At 43.3% G+C, this 18,581-nt stretch overlaps 1 protein-coding gene across 7 annotated transcripts in view; it reads right to left on the bottom strand.

The window, feature by feature from the left end:
- Window positions 1–3,308: 3,308 nt before the first annotated feature.
- Window positions 3,309–18,581, bottom strand: part of RBM20 (RNA binding motif protein 20) — a 104,015-nt gene continuing 88,742 nt past the window's right edge. For all 7 annotated transcript variants that reach the window (XM_027460482.3, XM_038181342.2, XM_038181343.2 and 4 more), the window contains exons 10-14: window positions 16,759–16,857; window positions 14,705–15,362; window positions 12,332–12,451; window positions 11,242–11,363; window positions 3,309–7,321 (exon numbers count right to left, since the gene is read on the bottom strand). In XM_027460482.3, coding sequence (XP_027316283.3) covers window positions 7,211–7,321; window positions 11,242–11,363; window positions 12,332–12,451; window positions 14,705–15,362; window positions 16,759–16,857 — 1,110 coding nt within the window. In that variant the 3' untranslated portion in view covers window positions 3,309–7,210. The remainder of the gene's footprint in view (window positions 7,322–11,241; window positions 11,364–12,331; window positions 12,452–14,704; window positions 15,363–16,758; window positions 16,858–18,581) is intronic.

The following is an 18,581-nucleotide window of genomic DNA, read 5'->3' as shown; positions in this document are numbered from 1 at the left end:
ACATTGGGCCTACCAACTTCTGTCAGACCTCTTGACTCTATTTCATGCTCAGCTTGGTGTTAGCCACACAAGGCACTGCCGGGTTTCTGTCCACCCCTGCACCAATAGTGCCTGGCACAGGAAGGAACAGCTGAAGGCTCTTTCCTATTTTGCCACACTACAGCTCCCCTCACCCTCCCACCCAGCATGATCTGTGAGAGAAAAGGGAAGAGAAGGCTTCTGGGATCACTTACAGCATCCTGGCTGCCTTGTTGACCTGTTGGCAGTCTAATATCTAGCATATTGTGCCTAACTGCGTTAATCTTTCCCACTTTCATTCAGATGGAAATAGGCCCTGGAGTAGCCCAGCCGGAGCAGTGCCGATCCCCATTAGCACCAGGACAGACCTGGGCTGCTCTTCCTGGTGGTCTCAGTGCATTTCCACTCAGCCAGACCTGTGGTGGGCATGCCTGTGTAAGGTCTGCCTTGTTTCCCTGCACTTTTTGGCCGGGGCACCTCAGGTAGCACAGAAACCAGCCCCCTCTCCAGCACAGCAAATCCCTGTGTTAGGGCTGGTAACAGCGAACAGGGCAGATAAGGAGGTTAAAAACAGCTTGGGCGCACACCAAAAAGTTATGACTTGTTATTGTAACATTAGCAAAGTACATCTGATTGCCAACTGCTTAATGCTAAAGTCCAGGCGAGGCAGCACAAGCCTTGCTCTTGCACCCACACACACATACACATGTGCGTGCACCCTGTGCCCCATAAATTGCCCACCTCTTGGGGCCAGGCGCTCCACCAAGCATGCAGTAATAGCACTGCTGTGGAACTGGTTTGAGCATCGCAGCAGTGATGCAAACAGGCAAATTTCTCCTAATTTCCCACCACAGGTGTGCAAAACATTGCCTGGCTACGCCCCCTGAGCTCAAGGTGAAAGTTTGCTGCCAAGAACACGTCGCTATCTGCCAAAGATAACCCAGCTGCAATGCAAACAGCCCAGTCAGAGAAGAAACCCACAAACAAAACAGGCTTCCTGTGTCCTCTTAAAGACACAAAGGCTGTGTTTGAGGAAGGTGGAACTAATAAGCATGTTCTCAAACAAGGCTCAGAAATAAGGGGAGGACAGCTTATAAACAGGATCCCTCATTTCCAAGGCACTGGGAAGAAACCAGGCTGGAAAAGCTGCCTCCCGCCGGGGCTGCGCTGCTGGTGCTCACTGTCTCACCTGAAGGAACATTGGCCAGGGCCCTGCCTGGCAATTATTTAAACATTTAGCAGGCTGGATTCAGCCTGCCCTATGGAGCTTTCTAGCTCACAAAAAGCTTTTGGACATGCCCACTCATTTAGATTTGACCCAGTTAATTAAAAATTGATGTACGCTCCCATTTCGGTTTAAAAGAAGCTTACTTCAGGTAGTTAAATGCTGCTCCTAGCAGACGGCTGCTCAACCAGTGTAAGCCTGATGTGAGAGCTCCCTGGCTTTAATCACCACGGGTATCTGGTTAGAAATCTCCCCCTGCAGTAGGCGGATGCAATTGTGTGCAGATAAACCCCAAGAGCATCCGCAGCGTGCCAGGTGGGTCCTGCTGGCCCTGCAGCTCCCCTGCCTGCTTCCAGACCCCGGGCAGGGCCCTCTGGAGCATCTGTTATCAATAAGAGGGGACAGGTAGGAAGAGATGGACACTGTTGGTTTCAGTGCAGCCTCTGGGGAGCCGTGTTTCCACAGGGCTGGGAGTTCATTAGGTCAGGGCGAGATGGCGTGCTGCATAAGGTCCCCACCTTCTCCACAGTGGGAGCACTTTTCCCCCAGGAATACATACCCATGCTCCTGTGGCCTCACAGTGCAGCATTGCATCAGACACGCCGAGCAGATGGGGAGTGCTCCTTGTATTGACAGAGATAAGCGAGGGCTGGCGGAGTCAAAGCAAGCAAAGGCAAACCTGTTCCTTCGGGCTGCCCTCGCTGCCACCTGCACAAACACGGTGGAGTCCCAGGCTGCGCCAGCACGGAAGGCAGGGGAAGGGAGGCTGTGCCCCTGGCAGCATCCCAGCCCCGTGGCCACTCACAGCGAGGTGGCTCCTGCTCTCCAAGACCACCTCCACACAGTGACAGCAGCACCTCTGTAGGCTAGTACAAGCCTAGCCACACGTCTGTGTGAGCAGCGTGGCTCCAGCTCCCTTTTTCTGGGAGGGCGCCCATGTTCGGATGGCCCTGACCTCCTCAGCTCTGCTAATCAAGGAGGACAGCCAGGTTACGGGCCAGATATCAAAGGGAGACCCGTCACAGCCTTGTGTCAAAAGGCAGAGCTGGTATTTGGGTGTGGGCTGGTGTTCATCTTTTGTTGTCTTTCACACCTGCATTCCCCTTTCCGCCAAGAAAAGTGCACGTGAAAAAATCTGGACGGGAAACTCATTACATTTTGAACTCCACAATACGGATTGTTTTCTTGTTAGGGATATAATGTGCCAAAACAACAGATGATATTGACTTTCCTGACTTAGAGCAAGATAGAGTTGTAGCTGTCATGAGATGGTATTGAAATCACGAGTTTGAAAGCTTCAGTACATCCGGGACAGAAGAACTGAAACCATTTGTGCTTAAAATACATTGCACGTGTGCCTCAGCTGCAAAACACTTACTTCAAAGAGACTGAAGTGCTGACTTAACGAACTGGAGAGTCAGAAAACCCGAGTGCCAGTCTTTTTGCCCATGGCCCATTTCCCCAGCTGTTCCGTGGCAGCGTGATGAAAAGAGGAAAAATCGGCAAAGGGAGAGCAAGGGAGAGAAGGGAAACAGACAAACAGGGGACTTGAGGTGGAAACAAGGTGTGGAGGTGTCCTTAGCTTTGCTGGGGACAATAATTCTGTACGATGCTCTCAGAAGGACGAGAAGGCTATCTGGATAGAGACAGAAAAGCCAGTGGGGACAGCCAGCTTGCCTAGTTCATTTGGAAATAAAAAGGGAAGTGAAGACGTATCTAGAGAGGCAGAAGCAGCAGTAACAATTAATAATAGTTACAGAGTGAAAGGCCGAGATGTGTTCACTTCACCTTCAGCACCAGATGACTGTGGTCACCCGCGATCTGTGTGGCAGGAACTACCTGGTAAGAATCACAACTTCTAGTAATTATATTGGAAAGCAAACATTTTGGCCTCACGCTTTTATCTTACCCCCCAAACTATCTTTTGTTCATTTTGGTTCTTAACAGATCCCCTGGGAAGCTAGAAGCATGTCATTGCTGGGACATTTGCCCACCACTGCTTATGCTTTTAATTCTCTTTATTAAAATCTTTCCTTTTAAGAAACACAAATTGAAACACTTTGCAATCAGTTACACAGATCATTTAATATTGGTGACAGTTCCTACATAATTAAACAAGTACTAACAAATTCCAACTGTTTACAAGCCAAAACTTAAATTAACAAGATTATATAAGCTCAATAAATAATACATCTGGTCCAGTTCAAGTATAATTCAATAAATCACAGCCTTAATCCTTAGAGAATAGAAAAACCCTGAATATAACCAGCTTAACACTAATTTAGTGTTAAAGCCAATATGAAACTGTCTAATCTTATGGGGCAAATGTTTATTTTACGTTTTACTTCAAAAGAGTAAATTGCAGATTGATATTAAAGACTATTTGAGATCAATACAGATTTCACAAAGGTGAAAAGCATAGTCCCTATTCAAAAAGTGCAATCTTTGGTTGAGATGTGTTGAAATGGTTTGTATATATTAAGGAAGCTCTTTTTTTTAAATATTAATTTTTTTTTGGCTAGACCTGAGCCTGCTTTGTGCTATATATATATATATATATGTATATATATGTATTAATAAACAGCGTGGATTATAGTGATGATGAATTATGGCAACTAAAAAAAAAAAGTAAAGATTTTAAATATAAGAAACCAAAAGAAACACATTTTTACACATGCTGAGAAAGGAAAGCGTCTGCCTACAGTGTCCTTCTTCCTCAGCAGAATAGGTAGTAGAAAGAAGTTGAGGAGCTGAGTGCCTGCCAGCATTGCGTGATGGCCTCTTGGAGAGGGAAGGAGATTATCTCTGAGATCCCAAAGTGAATCAGGCTGAAAATGGATCATTGGGGTCACTAGGAATTGGTTGAGATTTGGGGTTGCTTTTAACCGCTCTAAAGCATTGGGTTATAGGGAGAGAAAGGACTTTCTCAGAAGGGAAGCTGAGAAGAGAAACATTTGGCCATACACTGGGTTTTGCAGACTGCTGCTGTGTCAGGACAGAGCCCCGAGGAACGGGGCAGCCAAACCACCTCTACTAATGCCTGGGTTCGGTCACATCTGTGGGGCTGGGCCCTGCACCTGCATCGCCCTCTTGTCATCTCCCTCCAGCAGAGGGAACTACACAGGGCAGGGATCCCATCTTGCCTCCGGAGCCTCCTCCTTCCACAGCTGCAAACAAGGGCCTGGACCTCAACCCAAAACAGGTATCTGGAGCCAGGACAGGCCCTGGTGAGCCTTGGTCAGGATTCCATCTTCTGAAGCCCTAAATAGGGACTGAAACTTAAGCGAGCACATCTCAGTCGGGGATTGAAGGATGCTGAGGGCCACTCTCTCAGGAAGGAATCCTGCGTGCCTAGTGCAGCTGGCTAGGAGAAAGGAGGAGGTTAAATATGCAAGCTATGAATAAAGGGAGTGAGCCTGATTCAGAATCAGAGGAGGGGGGAAGTAGTTTGAGCTACCTCCTGTAAATCCCAAGATAACCCCTGGGCAAACACTCATTTTAATAATTCTGCTGCTGCCAGTCAAAAAGCTCATCGCTGCCTATTGCTTTCCCTGTCTGCCTGTATCCACCTGTCGTCTGTTTTCTGAAGGTCTGATTTAAAGCTTTCTGGCCTGGGAAAGTCTTTGTTGTGGATTTGTGTTGTGCCCATAATAAAGGCCGTGGACCTGTAGCTTCTACTGCAATACAAACAAAGAATAATAACAGTGATACTTTTCTCATTTGAGGTTACCTGGGGATAAAGTTGCTGGAGGCACATGGCTTTGATATAGAGTCAGCTACGTCTCGCATCCAATTAAGCTTAACCACATGGGCTAATGAGCTCCCATTAGGCCGGTGAGAGCCCCGGTTTGATAGCAGGGTTAGCTTCAAAGATTTGATGCTTGCATTTGGAGTGATTTCCTTCCCTTGTGCTCAGATTGTGCTGAAGGGCATGAAGGGAACTTCATATTCAGATGATACATGACCAGCTTGGGAGCTGTGCTTTAGAAGACGGTTGCACAATCTTTACTGCCCTTTTCGTAATCTTATAGCTTGCTATATAAGCTCTTGCCCTAACAGCCCTGTGCTCAAATTTCACTGCAATGTGAAAAACAAACAGTCAAAGGAAAGCCCAGCCCTTGAAGGAAAAATACCTTGTTTGCAATTTTATTTATTTTTTAACATAGGGGAAAACAAAAAAAAGCTGTTTTAAATGACAGATGGGCCCAAATCTTAAAATACTTCAAGTATGGACAAAGGAGGATTTATGCTGCAATGCTTTTCATTTCCCCTCTTCTTTCAGATAGGCCACATCTGAATGTGGGATGCAAAGAATCCCTCAACTTGTAAGAAACAGGAATCCCAAATATGATATCTGAATCCACCTCTGGTAAAAACAAGCAGAAAGCACAGGCCATGAACTGGAAGAGGGCTTCAGGCAATAATGACAGGCACCTCTGAGACACCTTGCCTGGCCACAGGGCACTTCAGGAAGTGAACATGACTGCTGGCACAAGAAATAATGGAACAAATACTTTGGTGGAAGCAGTTTTGGCCATTTGGCCACTCTGCAGTATTTTGCAACATTCTTAGGGATGGTAGGAACCTTCTGGGAAACTGTTTCCTCTGAGCAACATCTCAACAGGGTATCTAGCACCAGCAACTGTTACAGAACGTACCGTGATGAATATTAGAGTAAGGCAAAGAACGGAAACACGTCTGCAAATCCCCATCTGTCTAAATTGCGTGGTGCATTTTATAAAAGCATAACTCTGGGATCAATTCTGGCAATGGTTTGCATACGTATTCACTTTACAACACAAAGCCCCATTGAAATGAACCAGAAACTCGTACAGTGCATTTCAAAGGGACTTTGCAAAATACTAAGCAACAACTGTGCAGAAACAATAGCTCATAATAATGTCAGAGCTGCTGGTGCATCCTGTGTTCTCAGCACAGCACTGTGAGCCATCAGTTGTTGTGTTCACCTTAAAAATTCAGGGAAATAAAATACAAAAACAGTATTTAAAGTCTGGCATCTTTCCATGAAAACCAGGAAAATTCAACATTGCCAAGCCGAGGAAAAGCAGGTTTGAAAGAAAACAGAAAGACTCTAAAAGTCATTGAGTAAAATGTCTAAAAGTGACATGGTCCAAACACACGGCACTTCAAAAATCCTTTCGTGAGAGTTTCAAGTCTGTAAGACTCGAAGTTGGCACCCTTTAGAATTATCAAAAAGAAGAGTCTCAAACACAACAGTACCTGGAGAACATCCTGATCACACCATGGAAAATGCTGAAAACCAGAGCAGGTTAGCTGTCAGCACACACATCTGAACTGCTCTCGCTGTGCTGGGTTCAGGCTCTAAGGTCCCTGGGCAGAGACTGCGGCTCCCTCTGCATTCGTACAACACAGTCAGTGCTTAACAACACAAATATCTATCATTTCAGCAAGCTCTAAGACATACGGAGATGGATGCTGATGGGGTTTATATTCTGCCATCTACAGATTAGTTTTAGCACAATGGCTTTAGATGTCCTATGCAAACCCTGCTCACTGGGTTAATGAGTAAAATGGCTGAAGATATTTTAAGCAACATTAAAGCCTATTTATAGTCACATCTCCTTTCCTTCCAGCGTCCACTGGAGGATGCTGAGTGCTTCTAAATACTGTGCCTGACCTGATGTGTCACATCAGAATTAAAACTTGAAGAATCCCTGAGAATTCTGATTTAATCTAGGAAACCACTCCCAGCATGCAGAGTGTGAGAAAGAATTGCTCCACTTCTTACAGATATGCCAGTTTTGCTTCACCGTGGGAAACAGTTTCAGGCATTTTGGTTTTTAATGGCACTCTGGGCATAGATGCATGGAACATGCTCTTTATTTCCCCTCCTCTGTACAGTGCAAATTGACAATTATATCAGAGAAATTAAAAAAAAAAAATGTATCAGCATTCACTCATTATAGCTCTTCCAGTTCATCCACATCATAACTTCTTCTTTGCAAAGTGAGGAACAATTCCAGTGTCATCCTGAAGCAGATGGCTGCCTTCTTCCTTCATTTTCAGGCTCTCTTCTGCAAGCTGTGATAGATATTTCTGCAATCAAATCAGAAACAAAGCATCTTTACCAAAACTGAAAATATTCAACACAGGATGCTTTACTCCTTTTCATAGCTCCTACACTCTCCTGGCACCTCACAAAGAAAGAAACGCATAGAAGCCCCTTTTTGGTGAAAATTCAAGCCAGGAAAAATAGCTGTGCCAAGCAAACTACCTTAATGAGAGATACTGTACTGCATGGAGAGCCTCAAAAGTTGTGTGATTTACCCTGTGCCACAAGGGGAATTGGTGAAAGAGCCAGGAGGACCCCAGCTTCCCATCACAAGTGAAACCGCACATTTTCTCCTTACAAGCAAACTTGCTGCTCCTGTATGCTATAGTGCAGGAACTAATTTCACTGAGTCGACAAAAGTATTCTGGTGTAAGGCTGTTGTGTCAGAAAGTAGATGTGGTTTCTGAGTCATAAGTAAAAGCATATATATTACATTTTTAGGACATCCAGTTCAGACATAAACCTCATACACAAGAACATTTATATTAAGGGATGAATCAAATCAATAACAATTAACAAAATTTAGCAGTCTGGCTAGAGTATTTACATTTATTGTATTGCTCTAAGACAAAGCTTTTCACTATTAAATAAAGACAAGGCCAGTGAGGTCTCCAACCTTCGGGAAGTGCTCTTAGTAGAGGTGCACACAAAATGGAAAATGACCTGATGTAGGAATGAAAATGGTACTCAACAGACCTAGAAATAGATGGAAAGAAGCTTCTTCATTAGCAACTAGTTTAGACAGACACCTGCATAATAATGTACAGATGGTCTTATTACAGCTAGCACATGCAAGAATATCTGCCCTGTACATTTTTATGAACATAAAGCTCTCTTTTCTAGCTTATTATTCCTTTGGATTTGTCTCAAAAAGATGATGTCATGTCACTGCAAAACCTTATCTAGTTGCAAGATTCCTCCAGAGTAAAGTTAACACTTGGTTACCCATGGGGAAGAGGTGGAATGGGAAATGGGTATAAAGAAACTAGGGGCTGTGTTAAGACTGCCAGGCCGTCTCACGTAAACACAAGATTTGGATTTAAAAAGCACATCTGAAAGGGAATCAGTAAAGGCAAAGAGCAGGCATACCTGTGACAAAATGATGACTGCACCCCTGTCAACCTGAATAGAGATTTAGCAGTGGAAATTTTACAACTCTTAACTGTGGTCCCTGGGTACAAAATTCCATGTGGCAGAAAGCCAGAGTAAACGTTATGGGAGTATATAGAGATATAGGATCCATAAAGATGGGGAGAAGTGATCCGTTCATCATGAGCTGTAATAAATCACTAACGCTTGTCGTTGGATCAGATAAGGCACACACTTCTGGTTTTTAATGATTACCCACCAAAATAAGACAGATTTATCCACCACCTTTAGTTGATGCTAATGTCAGCTATCATGACTAACATGAACACCAGTTTTGAAGCTCACAAACCAGACATTCAAATTCATTTATAGGAAAATGAGAGTCAACAAAAAATATTTTTTCTTCTAAATACAAGTTTTGATGAATATCGCAGAAAGCCTGTGGAAAACAGGATAAAATGCTGCACCGAGTTGCCAAAGGTAGCTTACACCAGATGAATCTGACAGCTTTGTGTGGTAGTTGTGGGAGGGAAGGACAAATGGTGGATCTTTTGGACATGGAAACTGTGGTGGATCTGTAAATATAAATACCACCTGGGAAATTATTTATTAAGCTGAAGAGAATGGAAAATTACAAAAAGTCTGCAAGGCTGATGAAGAAACAGTTGGAAGTTTTTCAGTGATTGGTGTTCTTCAAGGGACAACACACTGAGGTGAAGGCGACTATTTTACTCATCACCTAAGTGAGGCTTTTGAAGAAAACTGTTAGACAAACTGTTCAGCTTGGTGTTCAAATCCAAACACCGAGGGTACATTCTGGATGTATCTCCAAATAGACTATGTGAAAGATGACATGTAGCAAATAACTACAAAAGACTCATAGTCATGAAAGAATTTGGGACAACATTGCTGGCATTGGACAATGTTATTCCTCATGTAGGCAAGACAACAGAAAGACAGGGGGCAGCCGCAGTGCCACAGCTTCAGATACAGTCACTGTCCGTAGCTCTTACTTTGGTGGATACACTCATTAAATTGCACCATCCTAGAAGACTGATATTTCTTGCAGGGTGCATAAATTAGCAGTACTGCAATTAGAACAGTTCTAGAAATACAGAGCAATTATTTAAAATTTGCTGAGTTTCCACTTGAGAGGGCAAAAGTTGGATGGGTATTTATCAGACACTTACTTCCTCCATTTAATAAGATAAGAGGTACAGCTCTAGAGAACAATATGTTTTCATTACCATGTTTGACAGATTTAATTTTAACAGCTTTTGCGGTCTCTGTGCTTTATCTCAAGTCAGTGTTAGATATCTACCACAGTGCTCATGGGAAATGTCTTACAGGAGAGAAAATGTGTGGTGTGATTGTTTGTTGTTTCATGCTGATTCAGTTTTAACGGACATATTTTCTCTATGACTTTGACAAAATAACTGAAAATGAAAAAAACGCCTCTCCTTCCCATGAGGCTAGTTACCAAGTGCTGAAGTTGCAATCTTTGTTGAAGCACGAGTTTCTTTGGGAAAGACTTGCATGGGACACATGGCCTCCACTGAGTGGTGCTACCTTTGGTGAATCCCTCTGGATTTTCTTGTAATAAGCAAAAAAGGACATGCAAACTGGGCACCTGTTCTTCAGGCTTACACTTGGAGGATCCAACATAAGCAAGCATAGCAGCTCTGCAGGCACAGTCTTTGAAAGCCAGAGGCCTTCGTATGATGACAGCTGAGTGACTTCAGGCAAGTCAAGAAGAAAATTCTCCCAGAGAAATGATTTGACTTTGAGCGTGACTTACAAAAAACTATTCTCAGAAAAGCTAATGTTAGGGAGAGTTAACGTTAGCCAGTTAGGGAGAGATGGGTATTACTTGAAGAGAAGCAGGGGTCCAGGAAGTAAGACAGAAGGAATAGAAAAAGAAGGAGCAGTCTTGTTCTTTCATGTCTTTTGCTGGGAGTGTGAGAATGCCAACAGCATTCTGATAAAAGCATCTCCTGCAGTACATGTACCCTACACAAAGGCATGGACTCAAGGGGATGTGCAATAAGGTCACCTCCTATAAGGAGTCCTCAGCCCTGGGCAGTTGATGCTCATGCTGTTATGACTGATATTATCAGCCGTGCATCTGAGAAGTGATAAAGGTGGGGGGCTTTTGATTTAATGGCAAGCACCCACAGCCTCTTTGTGCTATTATCAAGTGCTGAAACCACACAGGCGATTACATGGTTCTGCAGATCCTTAGGGAAATTATTCAGTAGTGGTGTTCTGCGTGGCTGAGCCCCTGTGCTGCTCTGCAGCGTAGCAAGGTGATTTCAGCAGGTCACAGGAAATGCCTCGCAGAGCCTGTGCGTCACAGAGTACTGCTTGCTGAAACATGCCGCAGAAATATATGCTCATGCAAAGTAGGAATGGCAACTTTATTAAACAAGTGGCATATTTAGTGCTCCTTGAACTAAGAAATAATAAAGGTTGTTGCTGGGCTCACTCCCAGTGATGCAAATGTCTGGGACCTTCAAGACCAGACAGCTAAAGGTCTGAGTTCTTTCCTGTGCTGGTGACAAGGACCAAATATGGATAAGAACATAAACTTGTCACCTGGCCCCATTTTATTTATGATCTAGAAGTAGATTGTGGGGATCTGGCAATGAGAAATTAGTGTGATAACATTTGGAACCACTGAAAAGTTTTGTTTATCTGAACTTCAATTTGTCTGAATTCTAACTACAGCACAAAATCAAAATTTTGGTAGCATAATTATCTTATACACAGTCCACCCCAAGAGCCAGTTATTAGCTAGTTTCAAGTGTGCTTTTACCTGAAGATTTTTGTAGTGAACGGTACTTCTGCAGTGATTTGTCTTTGCCATCTCTTCATTTGTGTAGAAGAGTCCACAGAGCTTGCAGTAAAAGCCGGTCCTAGGCACCACGAATTCCACACCTATTGAGAGATTCTGATTTACATTAAAATGTCAGTTGAAACCCTTCCCCTCCAGCATAAACTTGCTTTCAAAGAAAAAAAAAAATTAAAAAAAAAAAAAGGTGCTGCTTCGTTAAGTAACATAGATATGAAGACTGATCCTGGATTCACTTCTCTGATTTACCTAGTTTTGCAATACTGAGCTGCAGTCTAAAATCTTGTGCATTGCAAATGCACTTTGCACTTCTTCTTTCAGAAATATTATACATATGTAAAAATGTACCTTCTCTCACATAATGTTGACTGGAAACTTCACTGTGTAACCTCAAGGGCTGGAATAGCCATAGTAATTGTTAGCAGCAACATTCACAATTGTATTATGCAAATTACTTAAAGATGTACCTCTCCCAGGTGTTTTACTCATGATCAGTGTGTACACAGTAAAGCCAATGTTTTTGTTTAAAATATAAAAAACACTTTTATAACAAATACTTATAAATTGCTAAGTATTTTTCATACCATATGTCTTAAGAGTTAAACTGTCTAATTCCTGGAGAATTCCCTGGATAATCCTTCTACCCTCAAGAGGTTCTACCAAAGCCTCACCAGCTTCCTTATGAGGCCAAACATCCCTGCTGGGGCTCCCAGCAGGCTAATTTATGCTTGTTCTTGGTTACTGCAGAGATTCCCTGCATCAGTCAGGCTCAGGTTTGAGACAAAGAAGTCCACAGTAACTTATTTCATCAGTGACAGCATTAGCAGCTATTTTTTTAGCCATTCATGTGGAAAGAAATTAGCAATGGTCTGTAATGAAGTCCGTTTCTTTCAACAGCTACCTCTCTGTTGTATGCCCTGTTCCTTCACTCTCCTCACATCTGTTCTGAGAAATAAATATAGCAAGCAGCCTTAAAGTGACATCTTGTTGTAAGCTCTAGGAATTGCAGTGGGTGGCATCTCAGGCCAGCCTCGGCCTGGGCGTCCAAACGTACCCAGGGGAATGCTGAGTTCGGTGAAGACGTCCTCCTGTTCCCAGCCTGGCGGAGAGTGCCTTCTTCTAGGCTCTACTTCGGGGTACTCGAGAGATCTCATTTCCAGGTACCTAGAATTTGCTTAACGAATGAATAAATGTATTGAATGAAAACACTTTATTAGTATGAAAAGACACTTGGTGACTTCTTGGGAACACTTTCTGGATAGAGCTACGAATGAAGCAAAATGGATAAAATGCTTTTCGACTGAAATAGGAGCCTACTTGGTGCATCCCAACAGCTGACACAGTCACTCCTATTTCTCTCAGTAGCCCATTTTTCTATTTCTAACTTCATGTTTGTTATTGTTTTTCTTTTCATATTTTAATCCCTAAATAGATCTGTAATATTACACAAGCAATAAGCACAAGGATGGCCAGACTGCAGCTCCGTAACCACCTATGGAATTGCACGGCCAGTGATGGAGCTGCAGGACCTGCCAAGAGCAGCTCTTCCTGGAGCCACTCTTCTCCCATCCTCAGCTCCCCAAGGGATGGTTTCTGCTTTATGGCTCTGGGCCATTTGAAGATTTCAGTATCTGGCCAAAGAGGGGATGATTGGTCCCTGCTGATCAGCCTAAATTGACACAGGCAGGAGATGAAAGCACGGAAAACAGCGGGCTGATTTGCTGAGGTGGATAAAGCTAGTCAAAAGAGCAGATGCTCTCCCTCCCCAACATATGAACTCCTTTTATTAGACAATGACTTTTTTTTTTTTTTTTTCCCATAGAGCATCAGAATTTCAGGTACACTGGTTTGGTTCCTATTCTTCAGTTCTAACATCGAAGAACTGGTTCCCTTACCCTGACATTTCCATTGCATTGCAAATTTTGCCTAGATAAGGGATATATCTTCTCATAAAACAAAGAGATTTTTGCGCAAACCAAACCCTTCCTGCCTTTCAAGTCTGTAGTTCAGAGATCTGCAATACCTGGCTACGAAAATGATACTTTCTTCATTGTTTTAAAGACATCTAATACATGGTTTAAAAGAAAATAACATGAAATCCTGACTGGTTGACTTTCAAGTTAACTTTAAGACGATCCCAGGGCCTTTGTGGCAACTGAAGTCCCACTGGAGTTGATTTCTGGCCTTCTGAGCTGGCAGCTGCGTTTGCAGAGAGCCTAGAGCCTTGCACTGCAGATCCCAGATACCAAATCCATGGTGGAAATATGGGGCACAAAAGCTCCCCAGGAGTTTCCAGGCTCCCTGCAGGCCAATTGGAAGCTGAGATACTGAAAACATCAAAGCAACTGTGCTACTGGACCTGGACTGCTGTGAAGTGGGCAGCCAGGGGAGCCAACCTCACAAACCCCAGTTGCAGGGAGTTCACGTGGCAGCATTATCTCTGAATACACACAGCCTGGAAAGCTGTCTTTGGGACAGACAGGTAAGTACTGAAAACTGAGCAAGTTTCAGATCTGTCCTGGAGGAAGAAGTTAGTTCAAGATCAGACATTCACAGTAAAGGTTCCAGCATTTTCTGCGAGAAAATGACACTCACAAAGCTTCCTGCAACTTCTGTTCACCTGCCCTTCTCCACCACATGAGCTTCAGCAGCAACCAAAAAAGAGCATTCCTGGCCTGCATGGTCTCTGCTTTCCACTTCCACTCATTATGCACAACCCAACCGCTCAAGTTTCATTTGAAAGTGTGACAAGGAACTGAACTCAATTTCAGACACTCGGGATCTCTTTTTTCCCTGACAGTAAAATATTAATGGACAGCTACGATTACATTTATTGGCACTATCTCACAGCAGTCCTCTCAGATATATTAAAGGCAGCATGCATTAGATAACAGGAGATGATAAGGCAAGTCCTGACAAAAGGCATGCGGGGACTGAGAAGTAACAATTTACGGATAATTTCCATGTTACTAATGCCACCGTACAGTGTGTAAGAATACCCACCTTGTCCAGCAGCCAGCTAGACATTACAGATACTTTTCTGTTGACCTTCAGAGACTGTCACTCATTTCATTGACAATTCAAAATAAATTTAGCAGGGCACTGAAAGGGTTCAGCTAAACTCATGTGAACCTTGACATGACAATTATAGCAGCTTATGCCTTTCAGAAAGCTTGCAAGCTGCTTATCATATTTCCTTTACACTATTCAGCTAAGAGCCTCTAATGGTTTAGCTTGGCGAAAGGCACTGGAGTTCTTTTACTGAGCTGCTCCAAGGACAAGTCTTGATACTATTAGCAACATTTACTCTTGTTAGCAATAAATTTCAGTCTACTGTCAGAGAAAACATGCAAAGCTCTCTGCAGGCTGAAAAGGGAAAAAAAAAAAAAGAAAAGAAAAAAAGAAACAGTAAAGAAACAGTAGTTACCCTCTGGACACTCTTGGCTTCCATGTCTTGTTTCTTCACTAGCATTTTTAACAAGCATTTCCATAACTTCTCTGTTCTCAGCTCCTTGTGATTCCATCTGTTTGTAATCATCTATAAATGTATCCGGGACATGGAGACCCTCTTCTTTCAGCTGAACAGAAGGTATATGGTGATCTTCAGGCTCTAAGTGAGTGTCAGAGGTTTTATCATTTTTTTCTTCCTTCTGCTGCTGATCCTTAGCAGGCTGGTCTTCTTGTGACTCCTCTGGCTTCTGCTCAGGGTCTAGATTTAGGCTTGATGCTTCAGTTACAGCATCATCATTGTCATCCTCCTCCTCTTCATCCTGACAGACGCTAGAAGCTACACTACCCTTTGCTGATCTGAAGTTTGTTTCTAAAGCTTTATGGGCAAATTTGTCTTCATTCCTGGTTACATGGCCATGATCATTTTTCAGTTCTAACATGGTTGTCATACAGGGACACATTTCTGAAGCAGCTTTACTTTTTTGATCAACTGGTACGATTTCTTCAAGCTCAGTTATATCAGGCTCCATAATTAAATCATCTTCTCCCACTTCATCTACTGTCACTAATTCCTCCATGTTAGCAGGATACCAGGTCTCGCCTTCTATCTCACTTCCACTCTCCCAGTCTTGGTCCTGTCACAAAGATGTAAAAAATTTGAGAGATCAGTGATTACATATCAACACTGATAAACAGTGGGCTTTGAACTTCAGTAACAAGGAAAAGCTTTGATCTGACCATGTCTAACCCATTTTGAGTTTTAGTTTCAATGAATGGCATGCCTTGATGCTATGATTTTAAACGTTATGCACAAAAACAAGCAATATTTTTATAATAATCATGTAAACTTCACTTTTGTAAGATCCTGTAACCGCCTTCAGCATTAAAGTCTCCACTCCTTGCTGTTCTGTGAGCAGCAGGACAAGGCACAACATGTCATACTTTATTATGTGACTGACTGCTGTGGGATCCCCAAGGAAACTAACCTCGCCCTTTCTCTACCTCTGTCCCAGGGCAGCCAGAAATAAGCACTGCAGTGAGAATATACTGAACCCTACTCTAGCCACTGTGGCTTTGACTTTGCTAGATTAGGTCCTTTAAAATTCCTACAGTGACTGAGAAAACATGTCTATGTTTTGTAGTCATTTCCTTCCACCAGCAAGAGCCCTCTGCCAGGGACTGTGTTGACAGAGGTTGGCTTCGACTTTGAGAAAAATCAGTTTTACTGTTATATTCCAATGTTTATAATTTGAAGTACCTCATATATGCAGTTATAGACATTTAGGATGTTCAGAATTATAACATTTTTGTTCTTTTCAATACATACTTGGTGCGGTTTAGATTTCAGCTCTCAGAATCATCGTGAGCACATAATCTATTAATAATCTGTATTCTCCTCCTGTTTGGTCATTCCCACACTTCCCCTCCTAGAATCCTAAAACAGCAAGAAAACTCTGGGAGTTGACGCTGTTCTTGCCAGGAGATCAGTTTTCTGCAGCAACAGATATCAATAGCTTCCATATCTGACCATCAACCCATGACCCTACAGATATGACGCTGGAGGAATTCCAAGGACATTGCTGTCTCCGACTGCGATGCTGCAGTAGGGGTGCTGTTAAGACACTATTTAATTAAAAACAGAAATAATCAAAGAGGCTGCTATCCCTAATCCATCTAAGGCCAATGCTCTGAAAAGTTTTCATCATTAGTTCCCTCCTTCTCCACTGACTGACTGCATCTCCTATTTTTGGGCACAGTTCACAAAGTTACATGGTTCACTTGGGCATACATTACAGCTGTCAGTGCCAAGGGCTATGCATGTGAAGCAATGTACATGGGCAAAGAGCAACTAAAAAAAGAGTTCTGGAGACTTCAGGAAAAGGTCAAGATAAGGCAAAGTAATTTAGACACCCATTCTACAGCCCCTCTACATGCCCTTCCATGGGACTTTTAATATTTCAGTTCAACATGCTACCACACCTGGATTTTCACTTATTTTATCATGGAAGCTGTCACCAACATGTCACCAACCTTCTCTTTTCTTGCGTTTTCCAGAATCTCTCCAGATTCTCTTCTTTGTTTATTAGCTGAAGGTGAGCTCTTCTCTGCATTTTGCTCCTCTTTTCCAAGCTAAAATAAATACAACATATACACATAAAGCAATACACAGTGGTGCTCTATTATGTTTCTATTTTGGCTTTGGGGAAGCAAAGTCACCCACAAGGTCACATTCTTTATTTCTAAAGTTAATGCAAGTCAACTGGACTGTGGGAAAAGACCCAAGAGTTTGATTCCATGTGCAAAGCTGCACAAATAAGAATGATGAAAAAAGAAATTGAAACAAAATTAGAGATATGTAATTTATATCATAGAGTTAGCAAGAAGACAGGTTGGGGAGAATGTGAATTCATTAAAATTTCCAGTCTCTCCCCTGTTCTCTACTCACATCTGTTATGTTGAGTCAGACATGGTAAGGAGAGCAGCAGTGTTAAAACCCTGCAAAAGACCTCAACTGTTTTGTTTATTGATGCAGGATCAGTCAAGAGTGTGACTGTTTGCACTGTTCACGCTTTGGAAGAACAAAACCACAGTGTTACCTGGCAATTAGTCAAAGAGGGGTGGAGACAAAGTATGAACTCAAGAGCATTCAAACCTATTTCTTCCTTTTAAAACACGTTATTAGCAGCAGTCCCCGGAGAAATGTGCCTTTTACAAAGCCAGTTTAAAAATGAACAGAAAAATATGCAGAGGGGTGTGCAGCACTGATGATTCAGGAAGCTGCCTGACATTTCCATAAGTGAAAGAAGTCTCCCAAGGAACCATCCATCACAGCGAAATGTCGGCCCCAGGAGAAAGATGACAAAAGGTGGTTACAGAGGCACATATCTATGGCATGAGCTAGCGCTGCCGACTGTTACAGAGACTCGCTGAGTTACAAGATCTAGGCATCTCCACCAACCTTGCCCCCACACAAGAAGAACAAATGCAAGGTCAACTAAAAACAGCCAGGGACAGCCCTGGCAGCGCAGTCACTAGCCAGAGATGGACCCCTGGTCAGCAAAGCAGCTCCGCAGCCTCCTGTGCCAGCATCCCCGTGGGCGGATGGAGGCCGGGTATCACCAGGGGGCTGGGGGAGGCAGAGTGGCCGAGAGCCAGAAATAAGATCCCTGCAGGGAGGGGATATGAGCATGGGCTGTTCCGAGATGAGCGAGGCATCCCGATCTGTTCCCTCTCTATCCTTTTCCAGTTGAGAATCAAACCCACAAACACTGCCACTTCACCGACCGGCAGCATTTCTCCAGTGATCCCGTAACTTTACAGGAGAGCTGATCCAGTGGTTCTGCCACAGGAAGAGATTCCTGCCAGCACATTGAAGGGAGTGGTGTGAATTATCCCTGCCACAGCTGAGGGCAGGAGCGCAGGTTTAACAGACACCAATTGCTTTACTGAGCTGACCAAAGGAAAATGCTCCTCATAAAAAGTTAATTCCCCATTTTTGCAGTATAGTAACTTACAGCTACGGCAGCATAGCAATATATATTGTGCGTCCCTGTAACATACTACTTAATTCCCAGATAACCTGATCCACATCACACGCAGCAGGAAGGAGGTAATGATGCTGAAAGAGCAGCTGGGGGAGGGCAGGGAGGGCAAGTCAGAGATTTGGAAAAGAGAACAGTAGGCCAATGGCCCCTGCACATGCAACCTGCATGCAAATAGCAGATATTCCTTTGGTTTAGTTTTGGTTGCCTCTAACTCTTCCCCCAACTAGTTACCCAGAGGTTCTGGGTATGACGGCGAAAAATGACGTCCAGGTGTTTAACACTGAAATGGCATAATAGATTTGCATAGAT

This window comes from Anas platyrhynchos, chromosome 6, assembly GCF_047663525.1.
Source record: "Anas platyrhynchos isolate ZD024472 breed Pekin duck chromosome 6, IASCAAS_PekinDuck_T2T, whole genome shotgun sequence".
Taxonomy (NCBI): Eukaryota; Metazoa; Chordata; class Aves; order Anseriformes; family Anatidae; genus Anas; species Anas platyrhynchos.
This window is presented reverse-complemented; position numbering and strand designations above follow the sequence as displayed.